A 16262-nucleotide genomic window follows, 5' to 3' on the forward strand; every position below is an offset into this window, starting at 1 on the left:
TAGGCATGCACCACCATGCCCAGCTAATTTTTTGCATTTTTAGTAGAGACGGGATTTCACCATGTTGACCAGGATGGTCTCGATCTCTTGACCTTGTGATTCACCCGCCTCGGCCTCCCAAAGTGCTGGGATTACAGGCGTGAGCCACAGCGCCCGGCTGGACAGGCTGGTTTCAACTCCTGACCTCAGGTGATCTGTCCGCCCACCTCTGCGTCCCAAAGTGCTAGGATTACAGGTATGAGCCACTGCGTCTGGCCAGTGTTGGTTATTATTAAGGGTGGTGCTAAAGAAGGCTCTTCCTCCAAATGAAGAGGCACAGAAGCTGGTAAGGGTATGGTATTTTATACGGTATTTTATTTTGCTACTCAATGGCCAGCTTCACACTGAAACTGGACAAACATATGGCGAAGGCCTGGAGCGGGCTAAGTGGGAAGCAGAAGTCCATGGTGAATTTGTCTGGGGCCACGCGGCCGAACTGGAGCACCAGACGTTCCGCTGAGAAGGAAATCAGGAAGGAAGCCTTAGCCAGACTCTCTCATCTCCCACCTTCGAGAAGTGAGACATCCAGGCTGGCTCACTGCAACCTCCACCTCCCAGGTTCAAGCAATTCTCCTGCCTCAGGCTCCCAAGTAGCTGGGATTACAGGCGTGTTCCACCACAACCAGCTAATTTTTGTATTTTTAGTAGAAACAGGATTTCACCATGTTGGCCAGGCTGGTCTTGGCAGGTGATTCACCTGCCTCAGCCTCCCAAAGTGCTAGAATTACAGGCATGAACCACCACACCTAGCAGAGAACTGAAATTTTTTTTTTTTTTTTTGAGATGGAGTCTTGCTCTGTCACCCAGGCTGGAGTACAGTGGCACCATCAAGGCTCACTGCAACCTCCGTCTGCTGGGTTCAAGCGATTCTCCTGCCTCAGCCTCCCAAGCAGCTGGGATTACAGGCGCATGCCACCACACTCACCTAATTTTTGTATTTTTAGTAGAGACGGGGGTTTCACTATATTGGCCAGGCTGTTCTCGAACTCCTGACCTCGTAATCCACCCGCCTCGGCCTCCCAAAGTGCTGGGATTACAGGCATGAGCCACCGCACTAGGCCAAGAACTGAGACTTTCAAAAGGCTGAGAGGAGGCCTTTACTAAACCAGAAAGCCTGAGGGCTGTGTAAACTACAATTCCCAAGAGGCTTTGCGACAGCATGGCGTCTTCCTGCCTAGAAAAGCGCTCAAGTGATGATGGGAAATGTAGTTCTCTTCCATTCACGCCCTAACCCCACCCCACCAGGGCCAGGTAAACTGGTTTCCAGGAGCTCACGGTCTTTGGGATGCATGATCTGGAAGTTCTTGACAGAAGTCATAGTAACTCGATCATGGAAATTGAGCATGAAAACACCTTTCTCGTGGTTCCACAATGGGGTTTTGTTGTGCAGCACAAGCAACCCTTGGTTGTCTCCACGTTGGATGCGACTCAGTAGCAACTCCTGTTCCTGGAAGGTAAAGAAGGGGCTGTGGTTTTGTCAGACGTTTTCGAACCAGAGCGACTCCATCTTGAACAGGGGCTGAGCAAAATGAAATTGAGACCTGATGGGCTGCATTCCCAGGAGGGTAGGCATTCTTAGTCACAGGATGAGACAGGAGTTTGACAGGACTGGTACCACAAGATACAGGTCATAAAAACACTGCTGATAAAACAGCCAGTAAAGAAGCTGGCCAAAACGCACCAAAACCAAGATGGTGATCAAAGTGACCCTGGTCGTCGTCCTCACTGCTCATCATACACTAATTATAATACATTAGCATGCTCAGGCCAGGCATGGTGGCTCACGCCTGTAATCCCAGCAGTTCGGGAGGCCAAGGTGGGCAGATCACTTGAGGTTGGGAGTTCAAGACCAGCCTGACCAAGTTGGAGAAACCTGGTCTCTTCTAAAAATACACACTTAGCCGGGCGTGGTGGTGCATGCCTGTAATCCCAGCTACTCGAGAGGCTGAGGCAGGAGAATCATTTGAACCCAGGAGGTGGAGGTTTTGGGGAACTGAGATGGCACCATTGCTCTCCAGCCTGAGCAACAAGAGTGACACTCTGTCTCAAAAAAAAAAAAAAAAAACATTAGCAAGCCGGGCGCGGTGGCTCAAGCCTGTAATCCCAGCACTTTGGGAGACCGAGGTGGGTGGATCACAAGGTCAGGAGATCAAGACCATCCTGGTCAACATGGTGAAATCCCGTCTCTACTAAAAATACAAAAAATTAGCTGGGCATAGTGGCGCGTGCCTGTAATCCCAGCTACTCAGGAGGCTGAGGCAGGAGAATTGCCTGAACCCAGGAGGCAGAGGTTGTGGTGAGCCGAGATCACACCATTGTACTCCAGCCTGGGTAACAAGAGCAAAACTCCATCTAAAAAAAAAAAAAAAAAATTAGCATGCTAAAAGACATTCCCACCAGCACCGTGACAGTTCACAAAGACCGTGGCAACCTCAAGAAGTTACCCTGTGTAGGCTGGGTGCTGTGGCTCACACCTGTAGTTACAGCACTTTGGGATGCTGAGGCAGGTGATTCACCTGAGGTCAGGAGTTTGAGACCAGCCTGGACAACATGGTGAAACCCCCTCCTCTACTAAAAATACAAAAATTAGCGAGCATGGGGGTGTGTGCCTGTTATCTCAGCTACTCCAGAGGCCGAGGCATGAGAATCACTTGAACCCAGGAGGCAGAGGTTGCAGTGAGCCAAGATTGCACCACTGCACTCTTGCCTGTGCGACAGAGTAAAAGTTTGTCTCAAAAAAAAAAAAAAAAGATATAGTCTAAAACAGGGAGGAACCCTCAGTTCCAGGAATTGCTCACCCTTTTCTCAGAAAACTCATGAATAATCCACCTCTTATTTAGCATATAATAAAGAAATAACTACAAAAATTGCCCAATAACAGCTCTCAAGGCTGCTTTGCCTATGAAGTACCCATTCTTCTGTTTCTGTCTCTTTTTTTTAGACAGAGTTTCATCTTGTTGCCCAGGCTGGAGTGCAATGGTGTGATCTCAGCTCACCACAACCTCCACCTCCAGGGTCAAACGATTCTCCTGCCTCAGCCTCCCAAGTAGCTGGGATTACAGGCATGTGCCACAATGGCCAGCTCATTTTGTATTTTTAGTAGAGATGGGGTTTCTCCATGTTGGTCAGGCTGGTCTCGAACTTCCGACTTCAAGTGATCCGTCCACCTCTGCCTCCCAAAGCACTGGGATTACAGGCATGAGCCACCGTGCCTGGCCTCTTTTGTTTCTTCTCTAATAAACTTGCTTTCACTTGAATCTGTGGACTGGCCTCAAATTCTTTCTTGCTTGAGATCCAAGAACCCTCTCATGGAGTCTGGATCAGACCCCTTGGTGGTAACAGTTTGTTAACGTACCATGAATCCCTTTTTCTCTGGGTGCAAACGTTTTGAGTCTCTAGTCTTTACTCCCTGAGATACGGAAGTCTAAGTCCTTCAGCCTTCATCTGAGACATGCAACCCAGTGGCCTCTTCTTCCTCCACCTCTGGAATCTAGGAGAACCCGCCCCAGCCCCTTCTCCTCCATTGACCCAGAGATTCCCAACGTTGGAGACTCACTGTTAGTGGCTGGACAGTGATGATCTGGTTCTCGCTGTCGGTTTCTGGGAGAACCACAGTCATTTCCCGAGGTCCCAGGAATCCCAAGGCATTGGTCTCCTGGGTATATTATATTCCAGTTGGTCTGGTTCCTTCTTCCCACCATTCTACCCCTTTCTTTTGTACCCAGGACACTCACATAACACACAGCCCCCAGCTCCCGTCTGATCCGGGCAGTATCCCTGATTAAATGCTCCCGGTCAGGATTCACCCCGTTGTCAAAGATGCTGAACTTGGTGCCCAAGGCATTGGATCTGCTCCAGGAAGGGAATGGATAGAATTAAAATAATGTCACTCTTTGAGTGTCACTCATCACATTGACTCTTCCCTGCAATCCCCTATGTCAAAGCCTATGTCCGAATGTCTAAGAATCCTGTTCCTAGGCCAGGCACAGTGTCTCACACCTGTAATCCCAGCACTTTGGGAGGCTGAGGTGGGCAGATCACCTGAGGTCAGGAGTTCGAGACCAGCCTGGTCAACATGGTGAAACCCCGTCTCTACTAAAAATACAAAAAATTAGCTGGGTGTGGTGGCAGGTGCCTGTAATCCCAGCAGGGGAAGCTGAGGCAGGAGAATCACTTGAACCCAGAGGTGGAGGTTTCGGTGAGCCAAGATCTCGCCATTGCACTCCAGCCTGGAAGACAGAATGAGACTGTCTCAAAAAAAGAAAGAAAGAAAGAAAAAGAATTGGGAGGCAGAGGCAGGAGGATAGCTTGAACCTGGGCAACATGGCAAAACTCCATCTCTGCAAAAAATAGAAAAATTAGCGGGGTGTGGCCATTTGCACCTGTGGTCCCAGCTCCTCTAGAGGCTGTGGTGGGAGGATCACCTGCGCCCGAGAAGTCAGGGCAGCAATGAGCTGTAATCATGCCACTGCACTCCAGCCTGGGTGACAGAATGAAACCCTGTATCTAAATAAATACATAAATAAGTAAAAAGAAATAAAGAAATGAGGCCAGGCACGGTGGCTCACACCTGTAATCCCAGCAGGGAGGCTGAGGCGGGTGGATCACCTGAGGTCAGGAGACCAGCCTGACCAACGTGGTGAAACCCTTCTCTACTAAAAATACAAAATTAGCTGGGTGTGGTGGCACACGCCTGTAATCCCAGCTACTCAGGAGGCTGATGCAGGGAATCACTTGAACCCAGGAGGTGGAGGTTGCAGTGAGCCAAGATCGCACAATTGCACTCCAGCCTGGGCAACAAAAGCGAAACTCCGTCTCCAAAAAAAAAAAATTAAATTAATGAAACCATCATGTTCCCGGCATCTATGGTCCCAGCGTCCCCATTTCTTGGGTGAGCCATGTATTTTATTTAGCCTCCCTATTTTATTTAAAGGGCCCTTTAAGAGCTCTGTTCCTTTCTTTTTTTTTTGTCAGCCAGGCTGGAGTGCAATCTCTCGATCTCTGCTTACCGAACTTCTGCCTCCCAGGTTCAAGTGATTCTCCTGCATCAGCTGCAATTATAGGCTCCCGACACTATGCCCAGCTAATTTTTGCATTTTTAGTAGACACGGGGTTTCACCATGTTGGCCAGGCTGATCTCAAGCTCCTGACCTCAAGTGATTTGCCCACCTCAGCCTCCCAAACTGCTGGGATTACAGATGGGAGCCACTGTGCCTGGCCTCTCTCTTCCCTTTTAGATGCAAGAACTCACACATTCCAGGCCTCTTCTCTCACAGAAAGTTAGAAGTCTCAGTCCCTTGCCTCCCAAGAAGTCAAATGCCTTAAATGCCAGCCTATGTTCCAAAGCGTTCAGTTCTTCTGGTCCCTGAGCAGATGGAAAGTGTGCTCTGTGTCCTGTTGGAAAATGGAGTACCCCTGTCCCCAAGCTCTCTGCCACCTGCTTCTCATGACATGTCAGAGCTCTGCCCACCTGACTTTGCCCACAAAGTTGTCCCCATCCCGAGATAGGTCTGTGGGATCCAGGGAAATGAGGTAATTAGAAGTTTTGCTCCTTCTTCTCTTTCGCCCAGCCAGGAGGAAGCGCTGTGGATGAGAGGAATGGCCCATTAGAATGGACTTCTGGAGGCCAGGCGTGGTGGCTCATGCCTGTAATCTCAGCACTTTGGGACCTGAGATGGGCAGATCACTTGAGGTCAGGAGTTCAAGACCAGCCTGGCCAACATGTTGAAACCCTGTCTCTACAAAAAAACAAAAAAAAGCCGAGCATGGTAGTGTGTGCCTGTAATCCCAGCTAGTAGGGAGGCTGAGGCAGGAGAACTACTTGAACCCAGGGGCAGAGGCTGCAGTGAGCCGAGATCGAGCCACTCCAGCCTGAGTGACAGAGCGAGACTCTATCTCAAAACAAAAATTAAAAAAAAAAAAAAAAAAAGGGGGGACTTCTGTTAGCTGGCTAGAGCCAGAGGTCCAAAGACAAGGAAACGCCATGTCCCATGATGGAGGAGCCAGTGATGGCACAACAGGCTTCTCAAGACTTACTGGGCAATGTGGTTCTTACTGAGGGAAGCCATCAGCTGAGTCCTGAATGGAAGCTTCCTGTCTTAACATCTCTCCCTCCTTCCCTCCGCCTGCGAGTCCAGGGTTGAAGCTGAGCCCGGGAGGGGTCTGACTGTGGAGAATGGGGAACACCCTTCCTTGGAATATTGCAACAGGACTTTGGTAGGCATTTCATCTGGGAAAAATGAGTTTGGCTCTGAGTAGGGGAAAAAAACCTCTTTCTAGGGGGGAGAAAGGATACCCAGAGGAGAGGAAGCCATATTTAGAGGGTAAAGGCCAGATTGAGAGGGGTGTGGCTTGGTTCTCCATAGGAAAATCCTTGAGGGGAGGGGCCTGGTTGCTAGGGGCAGGAATTATCTCAGGATAGGGTGAGGCCTGATAGCTGATAGCAAAGAGGGCTCAGTGAGGGTCCAGACTTCCTTTTTTTTTTTTTTTGACACAAGGTCTGGTGTGATCTCTGCCTCCTGGACTCAAGCCATACTCCCACCTCAGCCTCTCAAGTAGCTGGGACTACAGGTGGGCACCACCACGCCCAGCTAATTTTTTTGTTTTTTGTTTTTTTTTTTTGTATTTTGTATTCTAAAGACAGGGTTTCACCATGCTGCCCAGGCTGATCTCTAACCTGTCACCTCAAACGATCTGCCTCCAGAATGCTGAGATTACAGGCGTGAACCACCATGCCTGGCCTTTTTTTTTTCTTTTTCTTTTTCTTGAGATAGAGTTTCGCTCTTTTTGCCCAGGCTGGAGTGCAATGGCGTGAACTCTGCCTCCCGAGATCAAGAGATTCTTCTGCCTCAGCCTCCCAAGTAGCTGGGATTACAGGCATGCACTACCATGACTGGCTAATTTTTTTTTCTATTTTTAGTGCAGGCTGGGTTTTTCCATGTTGGTCAGTCTGGTCTCGAACTCCTGAGTCCAGGTGATCCACCTGCCGTGGCCTCCCAATGTGCTGGGATTACAAGCGTGAGCTACCACGTCTATATTTTTATTATTTTTTTTTTTGACAGAGTCTCACTCTGTTGCCCAGGCTGGAGTGCATGTCACAATCACTTATCACTGTGGCCTCGAACTCCCAGGCTCAAGGAGTCCTCTCACCTCAGCCTCCCAAGTAGCTTGGACTACAGGCGCATAGCACCATGCCCCACCAATATTTGGATTTTTTTGTGGAGACTAGGTTTTGCCATGTTGTCTAGGCTGATCTTGACCTAACTCATCAAGGAGTGGGATTTCCCCTGGGAGGTGAGGCTTACTCCCAAGGCTGCTGGGCCAGCTGACTGCACCTTCAGCCCGTCGGGGTTCTCCAGGTAGAGGTAGTAGAGGGGGAACAAGTACTTGTCCACACCGCGGTTGTCGCGCTTAATGTAACACTGCATCCTGATGCCCCGGAGCGCCGGCCGCAGCACGTAGGCCTTCTTATCCTCGCCCAGCCGAGGGCAGGGGGAGCTGATTGCAACGGAGTCTTCGCGATTCATATGGTCGCCGCCCGAGTCGCCCTCGCCTTTAAGGGCCTTGGACAACTCTTCGTCGATTGCTGCTGAGGAATTCGTCCCTGTAGATTCCGACTCCTCTCTCTCCTTTTCCAAGTCTTCTTCCTAGCCCGGGCACCAAATTCAAAGTCGAGGAACAACCGCGCCCGCAGCCTTGCTCACTACTGATTGGCCATCCCAGCCCCACGGTCCCGCCCCCTCCCGCCTACATTTCCTGCTTGTTGGTCAAACAGCTCAGCCAGCCCACCCAGCCACACCCTCCAATGTTAATTGGCCAGTCGATTGGCTTTCCTCGGCAGCCACACCCACTGCACCTGCCGATTGCAGAATTCCTTTGAAAGCACGGTCCATTTCCTAAAACGCTGTTGGTTTCATCTAGATAACACAATGCAGGCCAGATCTTTCCCCAAGAGAAACCATACTGCACTTTCACCAACGCCAAAGTGAGTGCCAATTGGCCCTTTTCTTTCTCTCTGTTTTCTTTTCTTTCCATCTTTCTCTCTCTTTTATTTATTTGTTTGTTTGTTTGTTTGTTTGTTTGTTTGTTTGTTTGTTTGAGACGGAGTCTCTGTCACCCGGGCTGGATTGCAGTGGCTCAATCTCAGCTCACTGCAACCTCCGCCTCCCAGGTTCAAGCAATTCACCTGCCTCAGCCTCCCGAGTAGCTGGAATTACAGGCTCGCGCTGCCATGCCAGGCTAATTTTTGTATTTTCAGTAAGAGACGAGGCTTCACCAAGTTGGCCAAGCTTGTCTCGAACTCCTGAGCTCAGGTGATTGGCCTGCCTTGGCCTCCCAAAGTGCTGGGATTACAGGCGTGAGCCACCCCGCCATGGACTGTGTATTTTTTTTTTCTTTTCTTTTCTTTTTTTGAGACGGAGTCTTGCTCTGTTGCCAGGCTGGAGTGCAGTGGTGCAATCTTGGCTCACTGCAACCTCCGCCTCCTGGGTTCAAGTAATTCTTCTGCCTAGTCTCCCGAGTAGTTGGGACCGCAAGCGCACGCCACCACACCTGTCTAATTTTTGTATTTTTAGTAGAGACAGGGTTTCACCATGTTGGCCAGGATGGTCTCCATCTCCTGACCTCATGATCCTCCCGCCTCGGCCTCCCAAAGTGCTGGGATTACAGGCGTGAGCCACCGCACCCGGTCTCATGGACTGTATTTTAAAGGCCATGCTCATATCAAGTCAAATCCTCTAATTTGATGAATGGTACAGACACACACACACACACACACACACACACACACGTCTGCTAGATTAATCAACACCAAAAAAAAGAGCTTCTGATTGGGCAGCAGAATTTAGCTCCACCCTCCCCAGAGGTCTGAGGCTAGCCCTCCTCTTCCTACATCTTGAGGTGCTGTGCCTCTTCCCACGTTTTGGAAGGTCAAGCTTTCATGTCCCTGGTCACCATCCATTCCAGGGTTTGGTCCCATTTTGGCTACCTTGTATGCATCTCCAACTTCCTGGGATTCACTCTCACCCTCTGCATGGGTCCCTAAAGGATGAAGGAAGCCGGGACTAAGCTCAGGGCATCTGGGTTCCAGGAGTGTGGGACAACATCATCAGTGCTAGCTAGAGAAGGCCAGAACTCCTGGGTTCTCAGTCCCTACTCATTACTCAGTGGCCTCACTTGCAACACCCTCCTCCTCCCCCAGGTGCATGGAAGTCTACGAGGGCCAGAGCTTCTCCCATGGACAGGGAGGGGTTAAGGTCTCCCCTCGTCTTTGTCTCAAAGCATCAGAGACTGAAAAGCTAAGATGGGGGAATGGAGTTTGGGGTGATAAGAGTTCTGTCATTGCAATCATTGGCTGTCTCATGAGAATAAAAAAAAAAAAAATGTGTAGGCCCAGTGCGGTGGCTCACACCTATAATCCCAGCACTTTGGGAGGCCGAGGCGGGTGGATCACGAGGTCAAGAGATCGAGACCATCCTGGTCAACATGGTGGAACCCCGTCTCTACTAAAAATACAAAAAAATTAGCTGGGCATGGTGGCGCGTGCCTGTAGTCCCAGCTACTTGGGAGGCTGAGGCAGGAGAATCGCTTGAATCCAGGAGGCAGAGGTTGCAGTGAGCCGAGATCACGCCATTGTACCCCAGCCTGGGTAACAAGAGCAAAACTCCGTCTCAAAAAAAAAAAAGTCACCACAATGGAATATTTTAAGGGAATAAAAGGAATGAAGTAGCGATAATACTACCACACGGATGAATCTTGAAAATTTGTTAGGTGATAGCCAGGCATGGTGGCAGGCACCTATAATCCCAGCTACTTGGGAGGCTGAAGCAGGAGATTGAACCCAGGGAGCCGAGATTGCACCACTTCACTCCATCTGGAGCAAAAGAGCAAAACTCTGTCTCAAAAAAAAAAAAAAAAAAGCTCCCCCTCAAAAAAAATTGTCAGTTGGGCTGGGGGCAGTGACTCACACCTGTAATCCCAGCACTTTAGGAGGCCAAGGTGAGTGGATCACGAGGTCAGGAGTTCAAGACCAACCTGGTCAACATAGTAAAACCCGTCTCTACTAAAAATACAAAAATTAGCAGGGCATGGTGGCATGTTTGTAGTTCCAGTTACTTGGGAGGCTGAGGCAGGAGAATCTCTTGAACCCAGGAGGCAGAGGTTGCAGTGAGCCAAGATCACACCATTGCACTCCAGCCTGGGTGACAGAGTGAGACTCCATCTCAAAACAAAACAAAACATATATAGGTGAATGAGGTGAACAAAGATACATGGTGGCTCACACCTGTAATTCCAGCACTTTGGGAACCCAAGGTGGTAGGATCACTTGAGCCCAGGAGTTCAAGACCAGTCTAGGCAACATAGAGACACCCCATCTCAAAGAAAATGAAAAAATGAATTAAGGAAAGAAGCCACACAGTGTATGATTCCATATAGTGTACGATTTCATTTGTGTGAAATGTACAGAATAGCCAAATCTAAGAAGACAATGTAGGTTGGTGTAGATTGGTGGTTGCCAAGGGCTTGGGAAAATGGAAAAGAGGGTGACTGCTAACTGATGCACCATTTCTTTTCTTTTCTTTTCTTTTCTTTTTTTTGAGACGAAGTCTTGCTCTGTTGTCCAGGCTGGAGTGCAGTGGCCTAATCTCAGCTCACTGCAACCTCTGCCTCCCAGGTTGAATGTCTGCCCCCTGGGTTCAAGTGATTCTCCCACCTCAGCCTCACCAGCAGACGAGATTACAGGCGCATGTCACCACGCCCAGCTAATTTTTGAGATCAGGAGTTCAAGACCAGCATGATGAAATACCATCTCTACTAAAAATACAAAAATTAGCTGGGTGTGGTGGTGTGCTCCTGTAGTCCCAGATACTCGGGAGGCTGAGGCAGGAGAATCTCTTGAACCCAGGAGGTGGAGGTTGCAGTGAGCTGAGATAGTGCCACTGCACTCCAGCCTGGGGGACAGAGTGAGACTCCCTCTCAAAAAAAAAAAAAAAAAAAAAAACCAAAAAGCTATTTACACTGCATTTATACTGTATTAGGCATTATAAGTTATCTAGAGATGACTTACAGTATATGGGAGGATATTCATAGTTTATATACAAATTTTACTCCATTTTATATAAGGGACTTGGTCATCTGGGGATCTTGGTATCTGTGGGGTTCCTGGAACCAATCCCCTGCAGATACCGAGGGGCGACCATACACTAGAAACCATGGAATTGAAAACTTTATTCATTTATTTTGAAACGGAGTCTCCCTCTGTTGCCAGGCTGGAGTGCAGTGATGCAATCTCGGCTCACTGCAACCTCTGCCTCCCAGGTTCAAGCGATTCTCCTGCCTCAGCCTCCCAAGTAGCTAGGACTACAGGCACGTGCCACCACGCCCAACTATTTTTTGTATTTTTAGTAGAGACGGGGTTTCACCATGTTGGTCAGGCTGATCTCGAACTCCTGACCTCGTGATCCGCCCGCGTTGGCCTCCCAAAGTGCTGCGATTACAGTCGTGAGTCACCGCGCCCCGCCGGAATTGAAAACATTAAATGGGTGACTTGTATGGTATGTGAATTGTACCTTAATGAAGCTGCTACCTAAGTAAGGGGGAGATTTGCTCCATGAGCCAAGGGATCCCAGGTTTCACCCCAATGTCCCCTAAATTACCAGGACGTTGGCGGGGTTGCCAACACCTTCGTGGGATTCTTTGAGTCGGTTTAAAAGGTGGGGGAGAGACAGAACCATTCTCCACGGAGACTTCCTCCACTTCTGAATCGGAACTGTCTGGGAGCAAGGATAACGAAGGCGACTGGAGACCAAGATCCTAGAACACTAAGGAAGGAGGGGAAGCTTGGATCCCTGCGTGCTGGAGGAGGCGGCGACTCAGGACCTGAACTTGGTATGAGGAAGGAGGGGGTGCGGTCCAGAGCTCCCGAGTGCTTTGGACAGATAGAGTGAGGCCCCAGACTCCTGGGTGCTAGTGGGGGCGGAGTTCTGGGGTCTAGGCGGTCCAAGAGCTCGCGAATACCTGCTTCTGTCCGCGGTGTCAGCGGGCCGCTCTGGCCGCTGCTGTCTCCACCAAGGCTCGCGGTGCCCACGGCACTGTGGATGCCAGAGAGCAGGTGTGCCTCTGACAAATTATTACGGAAGAAAGGGTTCCCACGGCCTGACAGAAGGTGCAGCGAACCCACAAAAACGATCTACAGATTCCGATCCTCAACCAAGATCCACCATGTCACTGGGCTCCCAGATATCAACCCCGCCGGGCGCAATGGCTCACGTCTGTAATCCCAGCACTTCGGGAGGCCGAGGCGGGCAGATCACCTGAGATCGGGAGTTCGAGACCAGCCTGACCAACATGGTGAAACCCTGTCTCTACTAAAAATATAAAATTAACTGGGCGTGGTGGCTCATGCCTGTAATCCCAGCTACTCGGCAGGCTGAGACACGAGAATCGCTTGAACCCAGGAGGCGGAGGTTGCAGTGAGCCGACATCGCGCCATTGCACTGCAGCTTGGGTTAGTAACAAGAGCGAAACTCCGTCTCAAAAAAAAAAAAAAAAAAAAAAAAAAATCGGGCCGGGCGCGGTGGCTCACGCCTGTAATTCCAGCACTCTGGGAGGCCGAGGCGGGTGGATCACGAGGTCAAGAGATTGAGACCATCCTGGTCAACATGGTGAAACCTCATCTCTACTGAAAATACAAAAATTAGCTGGGCATGGTGGAGTGTGCCTGTAATCCCAGCTACTCGGGAGGCTCAGGCAGGAGAATTGCTTGAACCCAGGAGGCGGAGGCTGCGGTGAGCCGAGATCACGCCATCGCACTCCCGCCTGGGTAATAAGAGCGAAACTCCGTCTCAAAACAAAACAAAAAAATCACCCCCGATTCGCGGACCACCCAGATCCCTGAGACTCACCCAGATCCCAAACTGCATCCTAAGGCTCAAACAAGCACAGCCCGGCCGCTGGATTGTGGCGGCTCCGCGCCAGGACCTGTGAGGGAGGGGTTCGGGCGGGGCTAGAGAGCGCAGGGGCGGGGCATGGCAGGTGAACGGGGCAAGAGAATGTGATAATTGGGCTTGGCAGAGCTCGGGGGTGGAGCCTGTGAGAACCAAGACCCCACCCCCCCACCCCAACCATGGGATTGCGGAGGCGGGGTCTAGGGGTCCGGGGTGGGGCGTGGTCTCATTGGGAGAGCCCGGCGCGAGATCGGTAACCTGGTGAGTTCACAGAAGGTGCAGAATCTGAGCCTCTTCTATCAGTTATTGAGCCCTTTCTCCTGGCATTGGCCCTCAGAAGCCAGGACCCAGAGATCCCAGGCCCCTCCTGTCTCAGGACTCAGGAGTCTGGGGCCCCCAACCCCTTCTCTTTCAGACCCAGAAGTCTGCACCCTAGCCCCTCCCTTTAGGACACAGGAGTCCAGGTCCCCAACCCCTTCCTGCAAGGCTGATGGTACTGAACCTGTAAACATGGTTATGAGGCCAGAGCTGAGTGCATGGATGGGGTCCCCAGTCCCTTCCACCTCCACCCCACCCCTCTGTTTCTCTACTCACTCTCTCCTCCAAGTGTCATTTTCCTGAGACATTCTGCAGAAGCAAGAATGAGGAGTCAGGATCAGAACCAACATCCCAATGGATCCTGCCCACCAACACTTAATCCTTAGCTAGCTTTATTTATTTATTGAGATGGCCGAGTCTCCCTCCATCTCCAAGGCTGCAGTGTAGTGGCGCCATCTCGGGCCACTGCAACCTCCACCTCCTGGGTTCAAGCAATTCTTCTGCCTCAACCTCCCGAGTATCTGGGGCTACAGGTGTGTGCTACCATGCCTGGCTAATTTTTTTTTTTTTTTTTTTTTTTTTTTTAGTTGGGGTCTTACTGTGCTGCCAGGCTGGAGTGCAGTGGAGCGATCTTGCTCACTGCAACCTCTGACTCTCTTGTTCAAGCGATTCTCCTGCCTCAGCCTCCGGAGTCCCTTGGGATTATAGGCAGGTGCCACCACGCCCAGCTAATTTTTGTATTTTTAGTAGAGATGGGGTTTCACCATGTCCACCAGGATGATCTTGATCTCCTGACCTCGTGATCCGCCTGCCTCGGCCTCCCAATGTGTTGGGATTACAGGCGTGAGCTACCGCGCCCGGCCTGATCCTTACCTTTAAATTTGCTCCTGGACCCAGGAAGCCTGAATCCCAACACCCACTCCTGTCGGGATCCAGTTGCCTGTTTCCAGGTTCCCACAGGGGTTCACAAGTTCTCTTCTCTCTTCCCAAATAGCTAACTCTCCAGCACCCAGCATCAGCACTAAGGAATGTGTGCCTCAAACACCCAGCCCCCGGTAGTCTAGAATTCCACCGTCCACCTGCTTGGGATCCCAGAGACTCCTTCTCCCCCAGCAGGTGCCTGGAGAGGTTGCTCACATGGACGCCGCGGTACCTTGCCTCTTTGGCATACCTCTAAACATACCTGATCCTCTCTTTGGAAGCTGGGAACCTAATCTCGAGATATCTTGGAAGTAGGGAGGAGAAGAAAAAGGGCTCAGAGGGAGGGAAGATTCCCCCTGGGACCTGATTTGGTCGACTCCCTTCGGACCCTCCACTCTCTGCCTCCAGCAAAGGAATGAGCTCAGTCACCAATGCAGCCAGGCAACCCTGCCCTGGGGGTTCTGAACACGAATGATGTGTGGATGTTCCTTAAAGAGACAGAGACCTCGTGGCCTCACTGTACACATCTCGCTTATAAGAAACTTATAAAAGGCTGGGAGCAGTGGCTCACGCCTGTAATCCCAACATTCTGGGAGGCAGAGACGGGGTGGGAAGATTGCTTGAGCCCAGGAGATCCAGACCAGCAAGCAACACAGGGAGACATGGCCCCTTTTTTTCTTTCTTTCTTTTTTTTTTTTTTTTTAAGACATCGCCCAGGCTGGAGTGCAGTGGTGCTATCTCTGCTCACTGCAACTTCAGCCTCCCAGGTTCAAGCGAATCTTCTGCCTCAGACTCCCTAGTAGCTGGTATTACAGGCATGCGCCACCACGCCCAGCTAACTTTTGTATTTTTAGTAAAGACTGGGTTACATCGTGTTGGCCAAGCTGGTATTGAACCCTTCTCCCCTTGGCGGGGGTGATCCCCCTGCCTTGGCCTCCCAAAGTGCTAGAATTACCCGCGTGAGCCACCGAGCCCGGCCTGACATCCATCTCTTTTAAAAAAAATTGTGAGAAGTGTGAAAGAATTTTTTTTTTTTTGAGGCGGAGTTTCGCTCTTGTTACCCAGGCTGGAGTGCAATGGCGCAATTTCGGCTCACCGCAACCTCCGCCTCCTGGGTTCAAGCAATTCTCCTGCCTCAGCCTCCTGAGTAGCTGGAATTACACGCCACCATGCCCAGCTAATTTTTTGCGTTTTTTTTTAGTAGAGACGGAGTTTCACCATGTTGACCAGGATGGTCTCGAGCTCTTCACCTCGTGATCCACCCGCCTCGGCCTCCCAAAGTGCTGGGATTACAGGCTTGAGCCACCGCGCCCGGCCAAGAATGTTTTTTAAAAAAAAGGCTAAAAAGAAGTAAAAATTAGAATATTTTGAGAGAGAGAGGGAGAGAGGGAGAGAGTATGTTTGTGTGTGTGTGACAGTTTTGCTCTTGTCACCCAGGCTGGAGTGCAATGGCGCCAACTCGGCTGTCTGTAACCTCCGCCTCCCATGTTCAAGCGATTTTCCTGCCTCAGCCTCCTGAGTAGCTGGGATTACAGGCACACTCCACCACGCCTGGATAATTTTTGTATTTTTAGTAGAGACGGGTTTTCTCCATGTTGGCCAGGCTGGTCTCGAACTCCTGACCTCAGGTGATCCTCCCGCCTCCGCTTCCCAACGTGCTGGGATTACAGGTGTGAACCTCCGCGCCCGGTCCCCAAAATTAAAAAAAAAAAAGAAAATAGCCGGGCACGGTACTGTGGCCTGTGGTCCCAGCTACTTGAGATGCTGACGCGGGAGGATTGCTTGGGCCCAGGAGATAGAGGCTGCAGTGAGAAGTGATAGCGCCACTGCGCTCCATCCCAGGTGACAGAGCAAACCCTGCCTCAAAAACTAATAGGAAAGAAATTCGGCCGGGCGCGGTGGCTCAAGCCTGTAATTCCAGCACTTTGGGAGGCCGAGGCGGGCGGATCACGAGGTCAAGAGATCGAGACCATCCTGGCCAACATGGTGAAACCCTGTCTCTACTAAAAATACCAAAAAAAATGAGCTGGGCGCGGTGGC

General features: G+C 50.7%; 1 protein-coding gene across 1 annotated transcript; it reads right to left on the minus strand.

Moving 5' to 3' along the window:
- Positions 1-347: 347 nt before the first annotated feature.
- On the minus strand, positions 348-14639 carry TULP2 (TUB like protein 2). Its single transcript, XM_035285919.3, has 10 exons — positions 14485-14639; positions 13578-13610; positions 12942-13017; positions 11694-11810; positions 7344-7685; positions 5510-5622; positions 3774-3888; positions 3596-3694; positions 1315-1486; positions 348-495 (listed from the first exon to the last, which is right to left on the minus strand). The coding sequence occupies exons 2-10, from the start codon at positions 13607-13609 to the stop codon at positions 362-364; spliced, it is 1200 nt and encodes a 399-aa protein (XP_035141810.1). The 5' UTR covers position 13610; positions 14485-14639; the 3' UTR covers positions 348-361.
- Between the last annotated feature and the right edge of the window lie 1623 nt (positions 14640-16262).

This window comes from Callithrix jacchus, chromosome 22 (genome assembly GCF_049354715.1).
Source record: "Callithrix jacchus isolate 240 chromosome 22, calJac240_pri, whole genome shotgun sequence".
In the NCBI taxonomy this organism is placed as follows: domain Eukaryota; kingdom Metazoa; phylum Chordata; class Mammalia; order Primates; family Cebidae; genus Callithrix; species Callithrix jacchus.